This window comes from Oncorhynchus mykiss, chromosome 4, assembly GCF_057628025.1.
Source record: "Oncorhynchus mykiss isolate SJ-2025 chromosome 4, ASM5762802v1, whole genome shotgun sequence".
In the NCBI taxonomy this organism is placed as follows: domain Eukaryota; kingdom Metazoa; phylum Chordata; class Actinopteri; order Salmoniformes; family Salmonidae; genus Oncorhynchus; species Oncorhynchus mykiss.
In genome coordinates, this window is record NC_143025.1 from 88,949,999 (window position 1) to 88,971,605 (window position 21,607).

At 43.1% G+C, this 21,607-nt stretch overlaps 1 protein-coding gene across 1 annotated transcript; it reads right to left on the reverse strand.

Moving 5' to 3' along the window:
- Window positions 1–260: 260 nt before the first annotated feature.
- dll4 (delta like canonical Notch ligand 4) lies at window positions 261–20,998 on the reverse strand. The gene is made up of 11 exons (XM_036976264.2): window positions 19,027–20,998; window positions 18,637–18,897; window positions 17,678–17,735; window positions 16,219–16,482; window positions 12,993–13,053; window positions 11,836–11,966; window positions 11,175–11,344; window positions 9,234–9,453; window positions 5,813–6,566; window positions 4,518–4,629; window positions 261–1,691 (listed from the first exon to the last, which is right to left on the reverse strand). The coding sequence occupies exons 1-11, from the start codon at window positions 19,078–19,080 to the stop codon at window positions 1,686–1,688; spliced, it is 2,091 nt and encodes a 696-aa protein (XP_036832159.1). The 5' UTR covers window positions 19,081–20,998; the 3' UTR covers window positions 261–1,685.
- Between the last annotated feature and the right edge of the window lie 609 nt (window positions 20,999–21,607).

Sequence of the window (21,607 nt, forward strand, 5' to 3'; positions counted from 1 at the left end):
TGTAGGTTTTGTGTATGGTCAAGTCTAACCGTTTGGATCGTTCTACCCATAGAGTTACATATTAGAAATGGAATGTACTCTGTGATGTAATAGGATGTCTGTGGTTCTACCGCTCCCTTTAATAAAAATGTATAATCACTTTGGTGAAAAACAATAGAAGAGCCAGCATCAGTAATATTTTCTTCATTGTTAAAAAAAACCACCACAAAAAAAAAGAATCTCACTTTTCATTCACTGGCATAGAAATTATTAACAAGAAATGAAAATGAAAATGTTTTATTCTTCAGAAGTCTGGTCCTTATATACAAAATAATATTATAAAACATATAAAGAGCATCAATATTTAAATTAAACTCTGGAAATAATCATCATTTAATTATATTTTTTTTTACATTATTGGTTCTGTAATTTCAGAGAGTCATTATAGGCAGGCAGTGGTATTGACAGTGTCTTTTAGGAATCCTTTCGTGTCTCTTTAGTGCAGGGCTGTTATTGTCTATGTCCCAAATTACACCCTAAGTCCTTACTTAGTGCACTACTATATAGGAAATAGAGTGCCATTTGGGACGGAGATTATTGTAAATATAAACTTATCCGTCGGTTCCCTTCCTGTTTTCTTGGACTACTGCTGGCACAGAACTGAGTATTACGCTTCTGTGACTTATTTGTCGCGTCTTAAATGAATATATCCTGTTTAGTGCACGCAACCTCCAAATTACTGTTGATTAAAAAAAAATGTATTTATTTTTGTAGGTCAAATGTTCCATGAAGAGACAAGGGTTTCATTTTTTTTAGCATCCAAACACACTCTTTTAGGTTTCTAGTAAATTTTGGACATACAATCTTTTCACCATCTTGCATGAAATGGAAAAGTCCGGAAAAGTCCAACCAAGTATTTTTTTGTTTCTAGAGATTGAACGATGAAACGTTTGTTTGTTTGTTTGTTCAGTCAAGAGATTCATCGTTCTCATTGTGTCTGTTGTGGTTTCGACTGCTGGTCGGTCGTGGCGGTCAGTGGGTGATCTTCATTGAGTTAGCTCCACCCTGGACCCTGCGTAGCAAGTCAATGATGCTGGCTAGGGGTTAAAGATCAGTCTAATCTCAGGCACCTCCATTTTGATTAGTTGGCTGTCGTGAGTCACCACGATTACCCTTGGAGATAAGTCAAGGGTCAACTGAGGGATCAGGGTTCAACTACGAGCTACGGACATTTTTCCTGTTTCACCTACTCTCTCCTCCAATCGCTGCCAAGGACGGATGAGTTCAGTTCAGGTTCATTGTTTTTGCTTAATGACATTCTACCAGTCCCCTCCACACCCAGTGCAGTTCAGTCAGTCATTTAACAGTTTATTTAACCATTTGTTCCCAGAAGTTAATAGGTCCATGACTGTGAACTGTACACATTTTGTATACAAACACTCGGTCAATGTTAAAGTTCAGTAAAGTTCAGTCTAGAGTGTTTCATTTTTTCATTTTTCACGGAGGAGAGATTCCGCTCGCTTCTCTGTCTCTCTGTTTTTCTCCATGGTCCCGTCTCTCTAGTGCTCCAGAGCAGCAGTGACATCAGAAACAGATCTTCAGTCTCTCCTCAGGTTCTTTGTAAACAATCCAGAAAAATATTTTCTGCCTTTGATTGCCTTTCTCCTCCGCCTTCTCGCTCCCTCGCTTTTCTACCTCACACAGCTTTATACCTGGGAGGAAGAGGAAGATGAAAAGGTTAGAGGTCAGCTGTGAGGACTGGGGAAAACAGTGAGCCGTCATTCCCATTTTCTCTATGAACTGGGAAACTGCACACATGTCCCAAGATAATAACACTCATATAAGCCAATCACAAAAGTTGTGTAATCTATTCTTGCTGGGATACTATCGCCATTGTGTTTTGCTTGGTAACATCCTCCCTCAATTACACTCAGCACCTCGGTGTTAAAAGTCCAATATGCAGCCATTTTTATCTCAATATCAAGTCATTTCTGTGTAATAATGAAGTACCTTACTGTGATTGTTTTCAATTAAAATGGTCAAAATTTTTTTTTTTTTTTAATTGCTTCTTAGCGAAGGGAAATTTCTCAAGCAAGAACTTAGCTAGAATTGTCTGGGAGTGGTCTGAGTGGAAACAGGAAAAACCCTAGAAATGAGCAATTATTGGCAGAGAGGTTTTATTTTTTTATTTTTTATCTTACTGGTCTATTGACTAGTTTACCGCCTGGTGATGTCACCAGACAGGCCAAAACTTCCTCCCACTGAAACAAGCAGAAATTTTAGGCGGTCTTTTCAAACAGCTCTTACACTAAAAGAGTAGTATCATAATGTTCACAATTTCACAGTATTATTCCAAACTCATAGTGTGGAAATATACATAAAACACAGAGAAATCCCATTTTTTTGACTCCACTGGGCCTTTAAGACATAGGGTTTGAGAGACACAGTAAAGTTTAAAAGGTATCAAAACCATATTCCTGTACTTGAACAAAAACGTATCCCTTTCTTAGACCATCACATTTTTCAGTTTGAAGGATAGTGATTTGATACCCTTTTCTAGTTTAGAGAGAGCATTATAAGATTACTCCACCTATACTGACTTGGCAGACAGTCCTATCAGAAAGTATTCAAACCCCTTGACTTATTACACATTTGGTTGTGTTACAGCCTGAATTCAAAATTGATTAAATTGGGATTGGTTTTTGTCACTGTAGGGTGCCGTCTTTCGGATGCGACGTTAAACGGGTGTCCTGACTCTCTGTGGTAACTAAATATCCCATGGCACTTATCGTAAAAGTAGGGGTGTTAACCCCCGGTGTTCTGACTTAAATCCCAATCTGACCCTCATACCATCATGGCCAACTAATCATCCCCAGCTTCCAATTGGCTCATTCACCCCCCCCCCCCCCCCTCTCCCGTGTAACTATTCCCCAGGTCGTTGCTGTAAATGAGAATGCGTTCTCAGTCAACTTACCTGGTAAAATAAGGGTTTAAATAAAAGTGAAAATCTCACCCACCTACACACAATACCCCACAATGACAAAGTGAAAATATGTTTTTTTTTAAAGAAAAAATAAGTAAATACAGAAATATTTGCTCGTTACTCTTTTCTAAATTCTTCAAGCTCTGTCAAATTGGTTGTTGGATCATTGCTAGACAACAATTTTCAGGTCTTGCAATAGATTTTCAAGTAGATTTAAGTCAAAACTTTAATTCACCTGACAGCAGGACAATGACCTAAAACACAAGGTCAAATATACAGTGTAATTGCAAGAAGGCAGTGAATGTTCCTGAGTGGGCGAGTTAATCTCATAGTGTCTGGTGGAAAGTAGAGTGAACCAGGTTTTCCATTAGGATTTTTCCTGTGCCATTAGTTTTTTTTTTATCCTGAAAAACTCCCCGGTCCTTAACGATTACAAGCAAACCCATAACATGATGCAGCAACCACTATGCTTGAAAATATGGATATTGTTACTCAGTAATGTGTTCTATTGGACTTGCCCCAAACATAACACTTTGTATTCAGGACAAAAAGTGAATTGCTTTGCCACATTTATTGCACTATTACTTTAGTGCCTTGTTGCAAACAGGATGCGTGTTTTGGAATATTTATATTCTGTACAGACTTCGTTCTTTTCACTCTGTCAGTTAGGTTAGTATTATGGAGTGACTACAATGTTGTTGATCCATCCTCAGTTTTCTCCTATCACAGCTATTAAACTCTGTAACCGTTTTAAAGTCACCATTGACCTCATGGTGAAATCCATGAGTAGTTTCCTTCCTCTCCGGGAACTGATTTAGGAAGGACGCCTTTATCTTTGTAGTGACTGGGTGTGTTGATACACCATCCAACGTGTAATTAATAACTTCACCATGCTCAAAGTGATATTCAATGTCTGCTTTTTTTTAACCCATCTACCAATAGGAACCCTTCTTTGAGAGCCATTGGAAAACCTCTCTGGTCTTTGTGGTTGAATCTGTATTTGAAATTCACTGCTCGACTGAGGGACCTTACAGATAATTGTATGTGTGGGGGTACAGAGATGTACCCCCACATGTTTAAACACTATTGCACACAGTCCATGCAATGTATGTGACTTGTTAACCAAATGTTTACTCCTGAACTTATTTAGGCTTGCCATAACAAAGGGGTCGAATACTTACGGACTTAAAACATTTCATCTTATAATTTTTTTATTAATTTGGAAAAACACAATTCCACTTTGACTTTATAGGGTATAGTGTGGAGGCCAGTGACACAACATCTTAATTCAATCCATTTTAAATTCAGGCTGTAAGGCAACACAATGTGGAGAATGTCATGGGGTGTGAATGCTTTCTGAAGTCCCTGCTATATAGGCCTCCAGTATCTCGTCTTATTTTGAAGTAAAATAATATGTGTAAAAAAAACAAACCGAAACATCAGCAACCATAAATATCATTGATACTAGTCAATATACTACTATATATATACGAGTGACATGAAATACTTCAGATAAGTACTTTTTTTTGTTGCCGTTGTATTTTTCTTGTCTTACCTCTGTTGCTATGACGCACTCCCTCTTCTCTTCTCCTATAACAAAGACAGACTGGTAGATCTGAGAGTCTCGAGGGGAACATATCGTTGATATCCTACACTCCTCCTTTTCACTGCAAAACACACAAGTCAACACACACTGTCAGCCTACCTTAACGACACAAAGTAGAAGCATATGGCTAAACTGTGTCTGTCTCCTGTCTCTCTCTCTGTGTGTGTGTGTGTGTGTGTGTGTGTGTGTGTGTGTACCTGGAGGTGTACGTGTGTATACAGTATGGGTACAGATGTAGGATCTTAATTTGTGCAAATTTGCTACAGAAGGAAAATAATCCTGCAGCGACAGGAAATGTGGATTATTATGTGGATTATATTTAATGGACATTTTTTGCTGTTGAGGCTGATACATTTTTTGTTAGGGTGACTCAAGTCTGAAATGTCAGAGTGGAAGTGACAAACTCAAATAGACTAAAAGTTTGCATTTCCTGCAATTCTCAGCAACATAAGAGTGATCAAATTAAGATCCTACAGCTATATGGGGTCGTCACGTCTACTCCCGCTCCTTCCCTCCTGCGTTCGATGTCGCCGGGATACTAACCACCGGTCCTGGCAATCATCATTACGCGCACCTGGCATCACCATTACACGCACCCGAGCTTCATCATTACGCGCACCTGATCTCCATCATTACACGCACCTGGCATCACCATAACACGCACCTGAGCTTCATCATTACACGCACCTGGCATCACCATTACACTCACCTGAGCTTCATCATTACGCGCACCTGATCTTCATCATTACGCGCACCTAAGCTTCATCATTACATCACAACTAGACTCCATTACCTCCCCTTTATCTGACACCCCCCCTTAGGTTCCTTCCCCAGGCAGTATTGTTTCTGTTTGTTCATATCTAGACGCTACTCCTATGTTGTATCGTTCCACGTTCTTTGTGATTTGAAACTGCTTCTCGACTCCCAGCGTCTATGTTACAGGGGGGAGAGTAAGTGGCAGGGTTTAAACCGTTGCATTCAGGTCCTGGTGCGACTTACACAATGAACGAGACCGTTTTTCCCCCTCTCACAGTAAACAGAACAGACTTACAGCCTATAGAAATAATATCCAGAACGCACAACCTTTCACCTTTCACACATGTACGGAAACAGTTTCCTGGAGTGTTAGTGTAGCAATGGTACCAGGCGCTATAAGTAGCCTAGCCATAGGTCTCAAGGTATATTGCCATGTTTGTAGATCAAGATAGAAACCTTAATTTATAGAAACATGTACATTCTTTTACCTGTACATTCCACTCATCGGTAGTTTCTCTTCTAAACACTTCTCGTAGATGTGATTTAGTCTTTTATCCTCTTGCGACGTATCATCCTTGAACTCCTTCGACTTTGCGTTACTATAGTCCAAGTGATAGTTCTTGTGGATAAAATTTGACTTCTCTGATTCGCAGTCCACCTCCAGTACAACCTTCTGATTGGTGTTCTTCAGCTGGGAGGCGGGGATAAGGTTATCCTTCTGTACGTCTGATAGGTTGTTCATGGTCTCCCGGTCTCCTCTGTCCCTGCCCATCTGCCTGTGGATGTGTCTTAGAGCCAACCCCACCATGCATAGCAGCACCAGAAACGCAACCAGCCCTACAGCCAGGGAAACTGCCGCCCACTGGAAGCCATCTTGGCTCTCTCCGTTGATCCTCTCACCACCGACTGGCAGGGTCACTGCAAAGAACTGACAGCGGGGTCCAGTGAAGCCGGCGGGACAGATACAGGTGGTGGGGGATTTCCCCGGTCCCCCTTCCCCGGTGCAGAGTCCTCCGTTGAGACAGGGGCGCATGGAGCACTCGTCCAGGACGCGGTCACAGTTTCGGCCGGCGTACCCCGGGGGGCAGGCACAGGTGTAGTCGTTGATGCGGTCCAGGCAGGTCCCTCCGTTGGTGCAGGGGTTCCCGGCACACTCGTTGATGTTGATCTCGCAGCGCTGGCCGGTGAAACCGGAGCGACAGCTACACAGACGCACGCCACCATGGATCAAACACAGACCACCTGGAGAGAGAGACACAGGGGTTCAGGGGTTTAGGGTTCAGGGGTCGGAGTTCAGGGGTTAGAGTTCAGGGGTTAGAGTTCAGGGGTTAGAGTTCAGGGGTTAGAGTTCAGGGGTTAGAGTTCAGGGGTTAGAGTTCAGGGGTTAGAGTTCAGGGGTTAGAGTTCAGGGGTTGGAGTTCAGAGGTCAGGGTCTTACGCATAGGGTTCAGGGTTCAGAGGTCATAGGGGAGAGCACACAGTTTGCCATTATAGGCCCTGTCCGGAAACAACCTCTAGACGCTTGTGGAGGATTTGATAAGTTTAAACAATATTGCAATTACTCCATCTTGCCCTCTGATAGGCTAGGTGGAATTTTCGCTATTGCTTACACATCTCCAATCGTCACACTACATTGTGAAGTCTCAGTAACCATCACATGGAGCAGAAGAACAAATCATACCATCCCCTTCATCACTAAACCACCATAATGAGCTGGAATGCTTATCCAAAAGGTTGACCTGACCCAAAACACCGGCCAATATGCTTATCCAAGAGGTCGACTTGACCCAAAACACAGGCCAATGTGCTTATCCAAAAGGTCGACCTGACCCAAAACACAGGCAATGTGCTTATCCAAAAGGTCGACCTGACCCAAAACCCTAAACACAGGCCAATGAGCTTATCCAAAAGGTCAACCTGAACCAAAACCCTAAACACAGGCCAATGAGCTTATCCAAAAGGTCGACCTGACCCAAAACCCTAAACACAGGCCAATGTGCTTATCCAAAAGGTCGACCTGACCAAAACCCTAAACACAAACCAATGAGCTTATCCAAAAGGTTGACCTGACCCCAAACACAGGCCAATGTACTTATCCAAAAGGTCAACCTGACCCAAAACCCTAAACACAGGCCAATGTGCTTATCCAAAAGGTCGACCTGACCAAAACCCTAAACACAAACCAATGAGCTTATCCAAAAGGTCGACCTGACCCCAAACACAGGCCAATGTGGATGTAATTGTGATATTTATTTGTCACATTATTTTCCTTTCTACTCAGTAAAGACAACAGTAAAGTTAACAGTAAATCCAATAGTACAGCTAACAGTACAGCTAACAGTACAGCTAACAGTACAGCTAACAGTAAAGCCAACAGTAAAGCCAATAGTAAAGCCAATAGTAAAGCTAACAGTAATGCTAACAGTAAATCCAACAGTAAAGCTAACAGCTAATAGTACAGCTAACAGTACAGCTAACCGTACAGCTAACCGTACAGCTAATAGTACAGCTAATAGTACAGCTAACAGTACAGCTAACAGTACAGCTAACCGTACAGCTAACCGTACAGCTAACTGTACAGCTAACAGTAAAGCCAACAGTAAAGCCAATAGTAAAGCCAATAGTAAAGCTAACAGTAATGCTAACAGTAAATCCAACAGTAAAGCTAACAGCTAATAGTACAGCTAACAGTACAGCTAACCGTACAGCTAACCGTACAGCTAATAGTACAGCTAATAGTACAGCTAACAGTACAGCTAACAGTACAGCTAACCGTACAGCTAACCGTACAGCTAACTGTACAGCTAACCGTACAGCTAATAGTACAGCTAACCGTACAGCTAACCGTACAGCTAATAGTACAGCTAACAGTACAGTGATGCAGGTTTGGGGTCAATTCGATTTCAAATCTAGTCAATTCAGGAAGTACACTGACATCCCAATTTCAATTGCAATTTTCTTCAATGGTTTTCAATTAGGAAAATATTGAATTGGAATGTACTTTCTGAATTGACTGCAATTAAAATGTAATTGAGCCCAACCCTGCAGTGTTGGGTGACATTCCTGGAAGCTGACAAGAAGTCACCACATGTTTACATCCAGGACAATAGACACACAGTTCCCACAGATTCCTGTTGTTCCATAACACTTCCAGCCTACCGAACCCCAGGGGAATTCAGGGAAGAGAGAGAGAGAGAGAGTACAGGCGTTCTCCCACACTTTCAACCTGCCTGAGGAATTCAGGGGAAGAGAGGGGAGAAGGAAGGGGGGAAGAGAGAGGAGAGGGGGGAAGAGGGAAGAGAGGGGAGAAGGGAGGGGGGAAGAGAGAGGAGAGCAGGGAAGAGGGGGGAAGAGAGTGGAGAAGGGAGGTCGGGAAGAGGGGGGAAGATAGAGGAGAAGGGAGGGGGGAAGAGAGATTAGAGGGGGGAAGAGTAGGGAATAGGGGAGAAGGGAGGCTGGAAGAGGGGGGAAGAGAGAGGAGAGGGGGGAAGAGGGGGGAAGATGGGGTAATAGGGGAGAAGAGAGGCGGGAAGAGAGAGGAGAGGGGGGAAGAGAGGGGAGAAGGGAGGTCAGGAAGAGGGGGGAGGAGAGAGGAGAGGGGGGAAGAGAGATGCGAGGGGGGAAGAGAGAGGAGAGGGGGGAAGATGGGGGAAGAGAGGGGAGAAGGGAGGTCAGGAAGAGGGGGGAAGAGAGAGGCGAGGGGGGAATAGAGAGGCGAGGGGGGAAGAGATAGGAGAGGGGGGAAGAGAGGGGAGGTCAGGAAGAGGGGGGAAGAGAGAGGCGAGGGGGGAAGAGAGGGGAGAAGGGAGGTCGGGAAGAGGGGGGAGGAGAGAGGAGAGGGGGAAGAGGGGAGCAGTGAGAACCAGACTTGAGGGGGGTAAAGAAGAGGGGAAAGTGAGTGTAGCCTACCGTTGGCGCAGGGAAGGGACGTGCACTTGTCCACTCTTTTCTCACAATTGAGTCCGGTGTATCCGGGAGGACACTCGCAGGTGTAGCTGCGACCATTGTCCTTCTGATGGCACTGTCCGCTGTGGAAGCAAGGAGAGTCTGCACACGTCAGCAGGCTGTGTTCACAGTGGGAACCCTCGAAACCTTGCGGACACGAACACCTGTAGCCAACATCCAGGTTCTGGTGGAGGAGAGAGAGAGAGAAAGAGAAGGAAATTATTTCAGATCTAACAGAGACCGTTGGGAATATGTCAATATGAAGCCTTCCCAGTAAAGGGAGGAAGAAGGGGATGCAGTATTTATTAAAGCAACATTCAAATAGAGCCAGCGAGAGTTGTTGGTCAGAGGGTCCTACTTTCTCCAACCAATAGCTCATACTTTTTCTTACTCATACATTCTGACCAGACTGGTCCCTACTAGTCTGGTATCTAGTGACTCCTGAGATCCACTTCTACAACTCTCTTATAACCTGTCCATCTTGCTACTACTACTACTACTACTACTACTACTGCTACTACTGCTACTACTGCTACTACTACTGGAACTACTACTACTGGAACTACTACTACTACTACTACTGCTACTACTACTGTTACTACTACTACTGTTACTACTACTACTGGAACTACTACTACTACTACTACTACTACTACTGGAACTACTACTACTACTGGAACTACTACTACTACTACTACTGGAACTACTACTACTACTGGAACTACTACTACTACTGCTACTACTACTACTGCTACTGCTACTACAGGAACTACTACTACTACTGGAACTACGACTACTACTGGAACTACGACTACTACTGGAACTACTACTACTGCTACTACTACTGGAACTACTACTACTGCTACTACTACCACTGCTACTACTACTGCTACTACTATTGCTACTACTACTGCTACTGCTGCTACTACTACTATTGCTACTACTACTTCTACTGCTACTGCTACTGTTGCTGCTGCTACTGCTGCTACTAATACTACTGCTACTAATACTACTACTGCTGCTACTGCTACTATTGCTACTACTACTGCTGCTACTACTGCTACTACTAGTACTACTATTACTACTACTACTACTGCTACTGCTACTGTTGCTACTGCTGCTACTAATACTACTGCTACTGCTACTAATACTACTACTGCTGCTACTGCTACTATTGCTACTACTACTGCTGCTACTAATACTACTGCTACTACTACTGCTACTGCTACTATTACTACTACTACTGCTACTGCTACTGTTGCTACTGCTGCTACTAATACTACTGCTACTAATACTACTACTGCTGCTACTGCTACTAGTACTACTACTGCTACTATTAACTGACCGTGTGGAGTCCTCCGTTCCTACAGGGGATGTTACTTATAACCTGTTTCTCTACAGATGTAGGATCTTAATTTGAACACTCTTTTGTTGCTGAGAATTTTCCTTCACAGTAGGAAATGCAATGTTGATGTGTATTTTGTTTCAGGAGAGTCGAAGGTTGAGAGCCATGCATCCCCTGAAACAAGCCTCACTGCCTGCTTAACCCGGAAGCCAGCCGCACCAATGTGTCTGAGGAAACACCGTCCAGCTGGCGACCGTAGTCAGCTTGCAGGTGCCCGGGCCGCCACAAGAAGTCGCTAGAGCGCGATGGGAGTTCCAATTTGAAATGTCCGACTTGATTTGCCCAAACAAAACATTTATCAATCTCTACCAAAAATTTCCACTATTCATAATCCACATAATAATTAACATTTCCTGTTGCTGCAGTATTATTTTCCTGCTATAGAAAACTGGCTCAAATTAAGATCCAATATCTGTAGCTACTACTACTACTACTACTACTACTACTACTGTTCCTTCTAACATGGTGATCCAGCGACTCGTGAGGGGCTCACTACTCACCGTGCAGAGTCCTCCGTACCTGCAGGGGTTGCTGTCACATTCCTGCAGCTCCAGCTCACAGTTTAACCCAGTGAACCCAGGTGGACAGGTACAGGTGAAGCTGCCCTGGCCTGTGTTCATACAGGTCGCCCCGTTCACACACGGCCGGTGGTGCGTGCAGAAGTTCAAGTCTGGAAGGGAGCAACGGAGGGGTCAAAGGTCGAATAAAGGAAAAATATAGGCTAATATATCAGGTCAAGGTCAACTACTAAAAATATAAATCATAGTTCACAGACTCTGAGACACAATAGGCCGTAATAAGTTGAATGTGTTGACAGCTGGAGAAATTGTTTGAGCTGCGCTGAGAATTCTAAAAGTATGACAGCCAATATTCTAGTATTCCAGAACACTGCTATGTGTACGTGGCCACATTCCGTACTCCGATAGACCCTTCAGTCAAATAGATGTGTCAACTAACATCCTTTCGACTCATTAAAAAAAAAGGAGTGTAAAAGAAAATCCTGATAAGATCATAAGTTTGCCATCTTTATTTTTTGGTGATTATTTTAGGGTCAGTATTTTAATTATATATATTTTTAAATTGCAGATATTTTCTTATATGTTACAGTCAGATTGCCCCTTTCTCTGTGCAACTACAATGCTGATGATGACGTGTTCTTACCCTGGTCACAGAAGAGCCCTCCCCAGCCCTCCTTACAGTTACACTGCCAAGGCTGTTGGCAGGTGCCATGTTTACACGCTGGGTACTTCTTACATTCATCGCAGAACAGACCCTGCCAACCTTCTCTGCACCTGGAGACACAGGAAGAGTAATTCAGGTTAAAACGTTTCTTCATCAATACCACACCTTTATCAAAACATCATTGATTTACTAACTGTGTGATGAATGGATTGATTGGGTGAGTGATTAAGAATAGCTACAACCAACCATGATGTGAAGCGTTTTGCAGGCCACCGGACTAATAGTTTTATAACTACATGGACCCAACTTATCCCTTAACGCAGAAAACCCCTGTATAAAAATATCCAGATAGAGTCAATTCTTACTTATTTTTTGTTGTTGTTTCATACTTTTTTCCCGAATGCATTGACCATCATTTAATGACCACACAGTCCACAGTACCAAACTATACAATGCATTTCCACACAAACCCATTCTGGTAATTACTATACTATATCCACAAACTGAAAAACTGTGCCACTGTTGTCACGAAGACTTCCTGTAAAACAACACATCTATTTCAAATGGCTCTCTCTTTTCTCATGTTCCCAACAACAGGGATGAGTTGCTACTTCGGCAGGATGAGAGAGAGAGAGAGAGAGAGAGAGAGAGAGAGAGAGAGAGAGAGAGAGAGAGAGAGAGAGAGAGAGAGGGACGAGAGAGAGAGAGAGAGAGAGGGACGAGAGAGAGAGAGAGAGAGAGAGAGAGAGAGAGAGAGAGAGAGAGATGGGGACGAGAGAGAGAGAGAGAGAGAGAGACAAAGAGAGAGAGAGAGAGAGAGAGAGAGAGAGAGAGAGAGTAAGGGGGATAGAGGGAGATAGAGAGAATTGTGTCTGGAAGGGAGAGAAATAGGATTAAGAGGTGTTTCTTACAGAAAGTGAGTGAGAGGAAAGAGAAAGACTGTTTTAGAGTTATAGAGAGAGAGGGGTAGAAAATGAGAGAAAGAAAGAAAGAAATAGAGAGAGAGAGACGGTAGATTACATCCCACTGGTGACATCACATGGAATATTAGAGTGGCTTGGAGAAATTTCAACACACACACACACGCACACGTTCCGGTGTCCTTACACATTTTTCACAATTGCAGTATTACTTACACACACTCGCCAGGACTGGAGCAGTTTCCATTCCCTTCACTGCATCCCACCAGGCAGATGGCTGTAACACACAGAGATCAGCAGATATCCAGGGGTTAGTTATAGTGTAGGTTATAGTGGTTAATTATAGGGTAGGTTATAGGGGTTAGTTATAGTTATAGTGCAGGGGTTAGTTATAGTTTAGGTTATAGGGGTTAGTTATAGTGTAGGGGTTAATTATAGTGTAGGTTATAGGGGTTAGTTATAGGGTAGGTTATAGTTGTTAGTTCTAGTGTAGGGGTTAGTTATAGTCTAGGTTATAGGGGTTAGTTATAGTGTAGGTTATAGGGGTTAGTTATAGTGTATGTTATAGGGCTTAGTTATAGTGTAGGGGTTAGTTATAGTGTAGGTTATAAGGGTTAGTTATAGTGTAGGTTATAGGGCAAGTTATAGTTATAGTGCAGGGGTTAGTTATAGTTTAGGTTATAGGGGTTAGTTATAGTGTAGGGGTTAATTATAGTGTAGGTTATAGGGGTTAGTTATAGGGTAGGTTATAGTTGTTAGTTATAGTGTAGGGGTTAGTTATAGTCTAGGTTATAGGGGTTAGTTATAGTGTAGGTTATAGGGGTTAGTTATAGTGTATGTTATAGGGCTTAGTTATAGTGTAGGGGTTAGTTATAGTTTAGGTTATAGGGGTTAGTTATAGTGTAGGGGTTAATTATAGTGTAGGTTCTAGGGGTTAGTTATAGGGTAGGTTATAGTGGTTAGTTAGTGTAGGGGTTAGTTATAGGGGTTAGTTATAGTGTAGGGGTTAGTTATAGTGTAGGTTATAGGGGTTAGTTATAGTGTAGATTATAGTGGTTAGTTATAGTGTAGGGGTTAGTTATAGTGTAGGTTATAGGGGTTAGTTATAGTGTAGGTTATAGGGCTTATTTATAGTGTAGGGACTGATTATAGTGTAGGTTATAGTGGTTAGTTATAGTGTAGGTTATAGGGGTTAATTATAGTGTAGGTTATAGGGGTTAGTTATAGTTATAGTTTAGGGGTTAATTATAGTGTAGGTTATAGGGGTTAGTTATAGGGTAAGTTATAGTTGTTAGTTATAGTGTAGGGGTTAGTTATAGTTTAGGTTATAGGGGTTAGTTATAGTGAAGGTTATAGGGGTTAGAGACAGAGAGACAGAGAGAGAGAGAGAGGGAGGGAGAGAGGGAGAGACAGAGAGAGACAGAGAGAGAGGGTGAGAGACAGAGAGGGCGAGAGAGAGAGCGAGAGACAGAGAAAGAGACAGAGAGACAGAGGAGAAGAGAGACAGAGAGTGAGAGAGAGAGAGAAGAAGAGAGAAAGAGAGAGAAAGAGAGAGACATTTCTATACTACGACGATAGTTGGGTACGTAACGTGATGAAAGCCCCTGATCAGGATTTGGTTCCACAGTCAGAATAGAACTACACCTGACAGAAGTCATGAAGATGACAGATCCCTTGTCTCACTGCCGTTACCAACTGACTCCGACACATGATGAACAACAACACATGAACAATGATGTTTTTAACAATGTTTTTGCTGCAATCTTTGAGTAATTTGTTTTGGTGAAAGAGGCACAACACATCAACCTCTTGACTAGTAATGAGTATGAGTCCTACTGCCAATTGGCTGTTCTCCTTGTAGTAGGAGTTCATTCAATTCTGGTCCAAAAACATAGAGAACAGATTATATTGTGTGTTTTAGTGGTCGTAGTGAACTAACACTGTGTTTAGGGCATATTGTGTGTTTTAGTGGTCGTAGTGAACTAACACTGTGTTTAGGGCATATTGTGTGTTTTAGTGGTCGTAGTAAACTAACACTGTGTTTAGGGCATATTGTGTGTTTTAGTGGTCGTAGTGAACTAACACTGTGTTTAGGGCATATTGTGTGTTTTAGTGGTCGTAGTGAACTAACACTGTGTTTAGGGCATATTGTGTGTTTTAGTGGTCGTAGTGAACTAACACTGTGTTTAGGGCATATTGTGTGTTTTAGTGGTCGTAGTGAACTAACACTGTGTTTAGGGCATATTGTGTGTTTTAGTGGTCGTAGTGAACTAACACTGTGTTTAGGGCATATTGTGTGTTTTAGTGGTCGTAGTGAACTAACACTGTGTTTAGGGCATATTGTGTGTTTTAGTGGTCGTAGTGAACTAACACTGTGTTTAGGGCATATTGTGTGTTTTAGTGGTCGTAGTGAACTAACACTGTGTTTAGGGCATATTGTGTGTTTTAGTGGTCGTAGTGAACTAACACTGTGTTTAGGGCATATTGTGTGTTTTAGTGGTCGTAGTGAACTAACACTGTGTTTAGGGCATATTGTGGGTTTTAGTGGTCGTAGTGAACTAACACTGTGCAGTCGGCCTTCTCTAACAGAAACAACCATCTCATTTTTACCCTGTAGGACCTAAACACAGAACTTCCTACTAATATAACAAGCTGAATTCTCACATGCTGTAGCTCTCAGATATGACCTCCTCAACCAATGTTGCATGGAAACAATGTTCTCATATTCACACTGCTCTTTCTGTGGCCCTTTTACCTGCAAAAAAAAAAAGATCCAGGCGTCTTAGCAGAGTCCGTAGTAAGCTAATATACAGGGGGCCAAAACTATTCTCATTCTCTCTCTCTCTGTGTCTCTCTCTCTGTGTCTCTCTCTCTCTCTCTCACTCTCTCTCTCTCTGTGTGTCTCTGTGTGTCTCTGTGTGTGTCTCTCTCTCTCTATCTGTGTCTCTCTCGCCAGCCCCAAATGCATCAGGACAAGATTTCAACAAAAACCTGATATAAACTGTGGCATCATCTCGCTGCTGCCACCAACGCGGCGATTGAGGAGGAACAATCAAAGCAAGCATGAACCAGTGACCCTACAGTTGCAGGGTAAGTCAACTCCCTCATCTCTCAGAACCAAACCTCTTAGCAGAGGTCACAGACTACCTATATACAAGGAAGCTACAGCTACTCCTCTCACTCGCTCACTGAAAACCCATGTACCACAACTACATGTACCAGCACCACAAGCTCTAAAAACGTGTTGAAGAAGCAGAGCAGCCAAAGTGCATCAAAAACAACAACCTAGAAGTCTACCAAGCTAGAATAAAAACGTAATCATTGAAGACATGGTGATTGTGTATAACATATTGGTAAAAGACATGTGACATGGATGGAGATCTGAGTTGTGGTTCTGTGTGGTTGTGGTTTGGTAACGATTGGTTTCTCTCGGTTTGCTTACGTTCTTCGCAGTATTCCCCCTTCCAGCCGGGCAGACAGGACAACTGGCCATCACGGTCGCAGGTGTAGTGGCCAAAACGGTCGTCCCTCGGCGTGCATATTTTGGAACAACTTTCTCCGTAGTAATTGTCATTGCAGATGAAGCGGTAAGAATACCTTAACTCCGTCTGTCGGACGCTCTCAATGTTCTGAGACCAGGGGGTCCCTACGCCCAGCTGTCTCTGGATGGCAAAGAAACTAATCAACATCTCTGGGTTGCTGGTGTCTGCAAGGGAAGGACAGAGAGAAAACACAATAGATCCAGAGAGAGAGAGAGAGAGAGAGAGAGAGAGAGAGAGATAGAGAGAGAGAAGACAAGGGGTTTAGAGAGAGACAGAGAGAGAGACAGAGAGAGGGAGAGATAGATAAGACAAGGGGTTTAGAGAGAGACAGAGAGAGAGACAGAGAGAGAGACAGAGAGAGGGAGAGAGAGAGAGAGAGAGAGAGAGAGAGAGAGAGAGAGAGAGAGAGAGAGAGAGAGGGAGACAGAGACAGAGAGAGAGAGAGGGAGACAGAGACAGAGAGAGAGAGAGAAGAGAGAGAGAAGACAAGGGGTTTAGAGAGAGAGAGAGACAGAGAGAGGAGACAAGGGGTTTAGAGAGAGAGAGAGAGAGAGACAGAGGAGACAAGGGGTTTAGAGAGAGAGAGACAGAGAGAGGAGACAAGGGGTTTAGAGAGAGAGAGAGAGAGAGAGAGAGAGAGGAGACAAGAGGTTTAGAGAGAGAAGACTAAATACATGAGGTACAGTGGGTGTGGTTGCTGTCGGTCAGTTTTATTACAGACAAGTCAGAAGCATGTAGTCGTCTGCATTACAAACATGTTCCATTAGGCCATATAAATAATTAACATGGTCTAAGGACACCTGTTACGGTATTCTCTATCGTCCATTGTTCTAACATTGAATATTTTATCTTGTGTCATATCTCATATCATAAGATTGAAATATGCCTGCCAAGCCGCCCGGCCTTACGCAGATGGCTTCTTATCCACTCACATAATAACAACCATATTGGTTCAGATGGAGAATAAACTCAAGATTGAAATGTCCTCTTCCTTTCTGTCAGCGAAAACCTTCCAATGGGCGGAACAGAGCAAGGTGTAAAATACAGGAAGATGTAGTCACATAGCCTTGGCAGCCTCTGTGTGTTCTCACCAAAGCCCTCAACTCGTTCCCATGCCAGAAATACACCGCAGGAAGTCACATTGTGTTGGAGCACAAGAATGAAAAAAGGTGTTTTGCAGCCGAGCAACAAAAGTTGAGTTTGAGGGAACAAATCAATGATTGGGAGGCAATTAATCTATAATAGTGAGATGATACTGATTATTGATTAGGTTTGTTAAAGGTGCGTTAGTTAAAGGGGACCTATTGGTGAAATGTGCATAAAGGGCGCCCTCTTGTGGCGTTGAATAGATCGACTTACCTACAGGTAGATCCGCTGAAGGTGAATACCAGGCTTCAATTATCATTGAAAACGATCCCTAAGAGTACAACGCATTCAGCCGGTTAGAAATATGTTTTTATAACACATTTCATAAAAAGGCAATATAAAAAAAATGGCTAACGACATGCATCATCACACTTTAAATGGAACGCAATTTAAATACACACTGGTTTAATCAGCGTTGTTTTCCACGTCACTGAAATTATATTACGTTGAAACAACGTGGAATAGACGTTGAATTGACTGACGTCTGTGCCCAGTGGGTACTTTCACTCAACTAACTGTAGGTCTGTTCCTGAATGGCTATATGATTTAGGATTCTAAAATGTACGTCATACAGAGGCAAAGGTGTTATAGACCTAGTAAACTTTATTTAAAAAAAAAGTTGTACCTTTCATTAACTAGTTAATGACTAGTTAAGAACAAATTCGCATTTACAATGACGGCCTACCCCGGACCAATTGTGCGCCGCTCTATGGGACTCCCAATCAGTTGTGATACAGCCTGGAATCGAACCAGGGTCTGTAGTGACCCCTCCAGCACTGAGATACAGTGCCTTAGACCGCTGCGCCACTAGGGAGCGGGAGTGGGGTGGTGCAATTTAAAATAAACAACGTCGTGTGTCAATCCACTATCTGCTGATATATAAGGGCCTGCAGCATTACCTAGTGATGGATAATAGAATGTTATAGAATGTTGTAGTGTCATGTAAATGCATCATAATGCAGAATGCAGAAACCTCCGTGTTCTAACTCTCTAAATACATGGCTCTTGCATTAGGCTACCGGGATGGTTTATCTCATCACCAATATCTGGTGCGCTCTCTCTCTGCAAACCAATCACAACTCTCCTGCCCGCCCGCCTGCACAACAACACATGGACCTTGGCATGGCATACATTAAACTAATAATATGGACTGCATCTAGGCTCTGTCTTACCGGCCATCCAAAGTTGAAAGGCAGTCGGATGGGTCTGCCAAAAGTGCCCCCGTTCTTCACGCTAAACGAGTTGGTCCCCAGGACCGGTGTCACGGCGCTCCCAAAGATACAGTCACCTGGCGACACTACAGCCTGGTAGTTTTTGAGACAGACTCGAAAGAAAGTCCTGCAGTTGAGCCTGCAAGAGTTGCCATTCGCCAGAAATCCTTTGCTGTTTGTAAATTCATGTAGATCGAGCTCAAAAACCCCGGATCCAAATACCTAAAAAGAAGAGAAGAGATGGTTTTAAAACACCATTACGCACACGGCAAAGTCAAAAGACCCTTTGCTTGGAATTGGCCACTTTGAGTGATCATTCTCCTGCGGGGTGTCTATCGAATTCCTCTTTACCTGTGTCAGTATCGTGGTGCTGAATGCGATGATAAACGTGAACCAAACTGCCATCCTTCTCGCTTGTCCTGGGCAACCGCGTCACCCGCCAATATATCCCCTTTATTCCAAAGCCCCCTATTCCAAAGTGTTGGGGGTGGTGGTAGAAAAAATATATAAAAAAGAAAGAACAAAATATAAATCCTTCTTCGAGTTCCACTTCGTTGTTCTTCCGTTTTTAGAACCCTTGTGGGATGTTTCAAACCGCCAAAGGAACCGTTTTTAGAACCCTTGTGGGATGTTTCAAACCGCCAAAAGGAACCGTTTTTAGAACCCTCGTGGGATGTTCCAAACCGCCAAAGGAACCGTTTTTAGTATCCCCAGGTTATCCAAAGAGATGAAGGTTTAACATCAAAATCCAATATCTGTACCTATCTCTCTCTTTGTGCTCAGGCTGCTGTCTTCCTCGCTGTCCACAGTAGGACAGTACAGCACTCCACAACGGTTGTGAGCGTCGGTGTGTGAGCGTGTAGGACGATGCCACACCATTGACTTGTTTTGGTGCTTAACTTTTGCGCTGCGCTCGTGGATCTCTGTTCACCATTTGTCTTATTACTCGTGAATGAACACTTGGAGTGACGTCTCCCCCAATTTATAGACTCGCGCTGCGTTGCTCATTACATAAACTGTCAATCAAGACTAAACACCGCCCACTATTCACCCCCTTCTCCTCCCTCCTCCTCTCTTCAACAACAATGATATCCAGATTGTAATACCCAAAAGTTCAGCGCTGCGCCATGCTGACTGGCTGACTGTCGGACTGACTGGCTGGCTGGCTGACTGTCTGTCTGACTGACTGACTGGCTGGCTGACGGAACGACCACCAAAGGAGCAAGCGACTATTAAAAAGACAAGGCATCCGTTGACGTATTTGTAGCGCAAGAGGAGGAGAGGTTGCATATGGCACTTCTGTACACACAAATGTTTCCCCAATGTTATCATTGACAGGAAAGCTGAAACTTTATAATGAAAAGCAGAAATTCAATTACTGCCCCTAACCTCCATCCACCCGGTTTCCCATCGGTCCGGTCCCACTCAATTTCACGGTTAATTGTGTTACACCTAATTGTCAGGGTGCGCGTGCATGCACCAAAGGCTCGAGGGGTAGACCTAAGCGTTCTCAGTGTAATCATCGTGCATATAAAAGGCGGTTAATTGTGTTACACCTAATTGTCAGGGTGCGCGTGCATGCACCAAAGGCTCGAGGGGTAGACCTAAGCGTTCTGTGTTCTCATCGTGCATATAAAAGGCGGTTAATTGTGTTACACCTAATTGTCAGGGTGCGCGTGCATGCACCAAAGGCTCGAGGGTAGACCTAAGCGTTCTGTGTTCTCATCGTGCATATAAAAGGCGGTTAATTGTGTTACAGCTAATTGTCAGGATGCGCGTGCATGCACCAAAGGCTCGAGGGGTAGACCTAAGCGTTCTGTGTTCTCATCGTGCATATAAAAGGTCCAGAGGCAATACAAAAAATGAGTTATTTCGTTATAAACACATTATGGAATTGGTCTTCAGGACTAGACCATAATAATGTTTTCTTAGGTGATTTAATTTGATTGGATCTGTAAGCATACGACAGCAAAGCTCGAACGTTAAAGTCTCCAAAGGACCATTTCGTTATAGCTTATGTTACAGGCAAGAAATTCCATTTTTATTTTGAAATCATAATACTACAGGCACCCTAACTGCACCGTTTCATTGTAGGCACATTAACATTTAGCACACAGGGCCTATAGTGCTTTCTGTATAGGCCTATATCTTTACAACAACAACAAAACATTCAAGAGCAAAGTAAATATATTTGTTTTCCTTACGAGTTTGATTTTGTTCTATTCTCCGTGGCGCGTGCCGCCCTGCCAGCCCGGTGTTTTTTACAACTCAACCGCAGCGTGCCTCCTATTGTTGGGACGCGTGCCCTCGAGCCCATGCGGGTAGCGTAACTATTCAGCTGTATGCTAATGAGCTCTCTCTCTCTCTCTCTCTCTCTCTCTCTCTCTCTCTCTCTCTCTGTCTCTCTCTCCGTCTCTCTCTGTCTCTCTCTCTCTCTCTCTCTCTCTCTGTCTCTCTCTCCGTCTCTCTCTGTCTCTCTCTCCGTCTCTCTCTGTCTCTCTCTCTCTCTCCATGTCTTCAGCACCCGTAAAATTGGTTTATTCCTCAATGCCCTTTTACAACCGACTCTCCCACGGTAGGATAGGACTAATGGACTAATACCTCACCGCAGACATGAGATGGCCTAAATGCAAAATTCAAGGGTGACGCCGAAATACATGAAGAATAATATAATTATAATTCCTAAGTGCTCCTTTTCCAAATTGCCAAGTCATTATTTCACTTGGCACGCATCCCAAAATGTAGACTAAGTCATTTTTGTTATAGCAAATTAGGCCTACACATAAAACATTACTGAACAACCATAAAAAAAACATCTAGGCTACGTTAAGTAATATTATTTATATATTTATAATATAGGCCTATTATACACATACAACATAAGCCTCGCCATTTAAAAAAAAAAAGTCCCCTTTGCAAGAAGCCAAGAATG

Bases quoted from the DNA above. Each gene is read 5' to 3' on its own strand.
- dll4 (XM_036976264.2), bottom strand. From the start codon at position 19,080: ATGGCAGTTTGGTTCACGTTTATCATCGCATTCAGCACCACGATACTG. The intron at 13,054-16,218 runs GTAAGCAAACCG...TGTGTGTTACAG, and splicing joins GGGGGAATACTGCGAAGAAC to CCATCTGCCTGGTGGGATGC. The intron at 9,454-11,174 runs GTGAGTAGTGAG...CTCCTCCACCAG, and splicing joins GGTACGGAGGACTCTGCACG to AACCTGGATGTTGGCTACAG.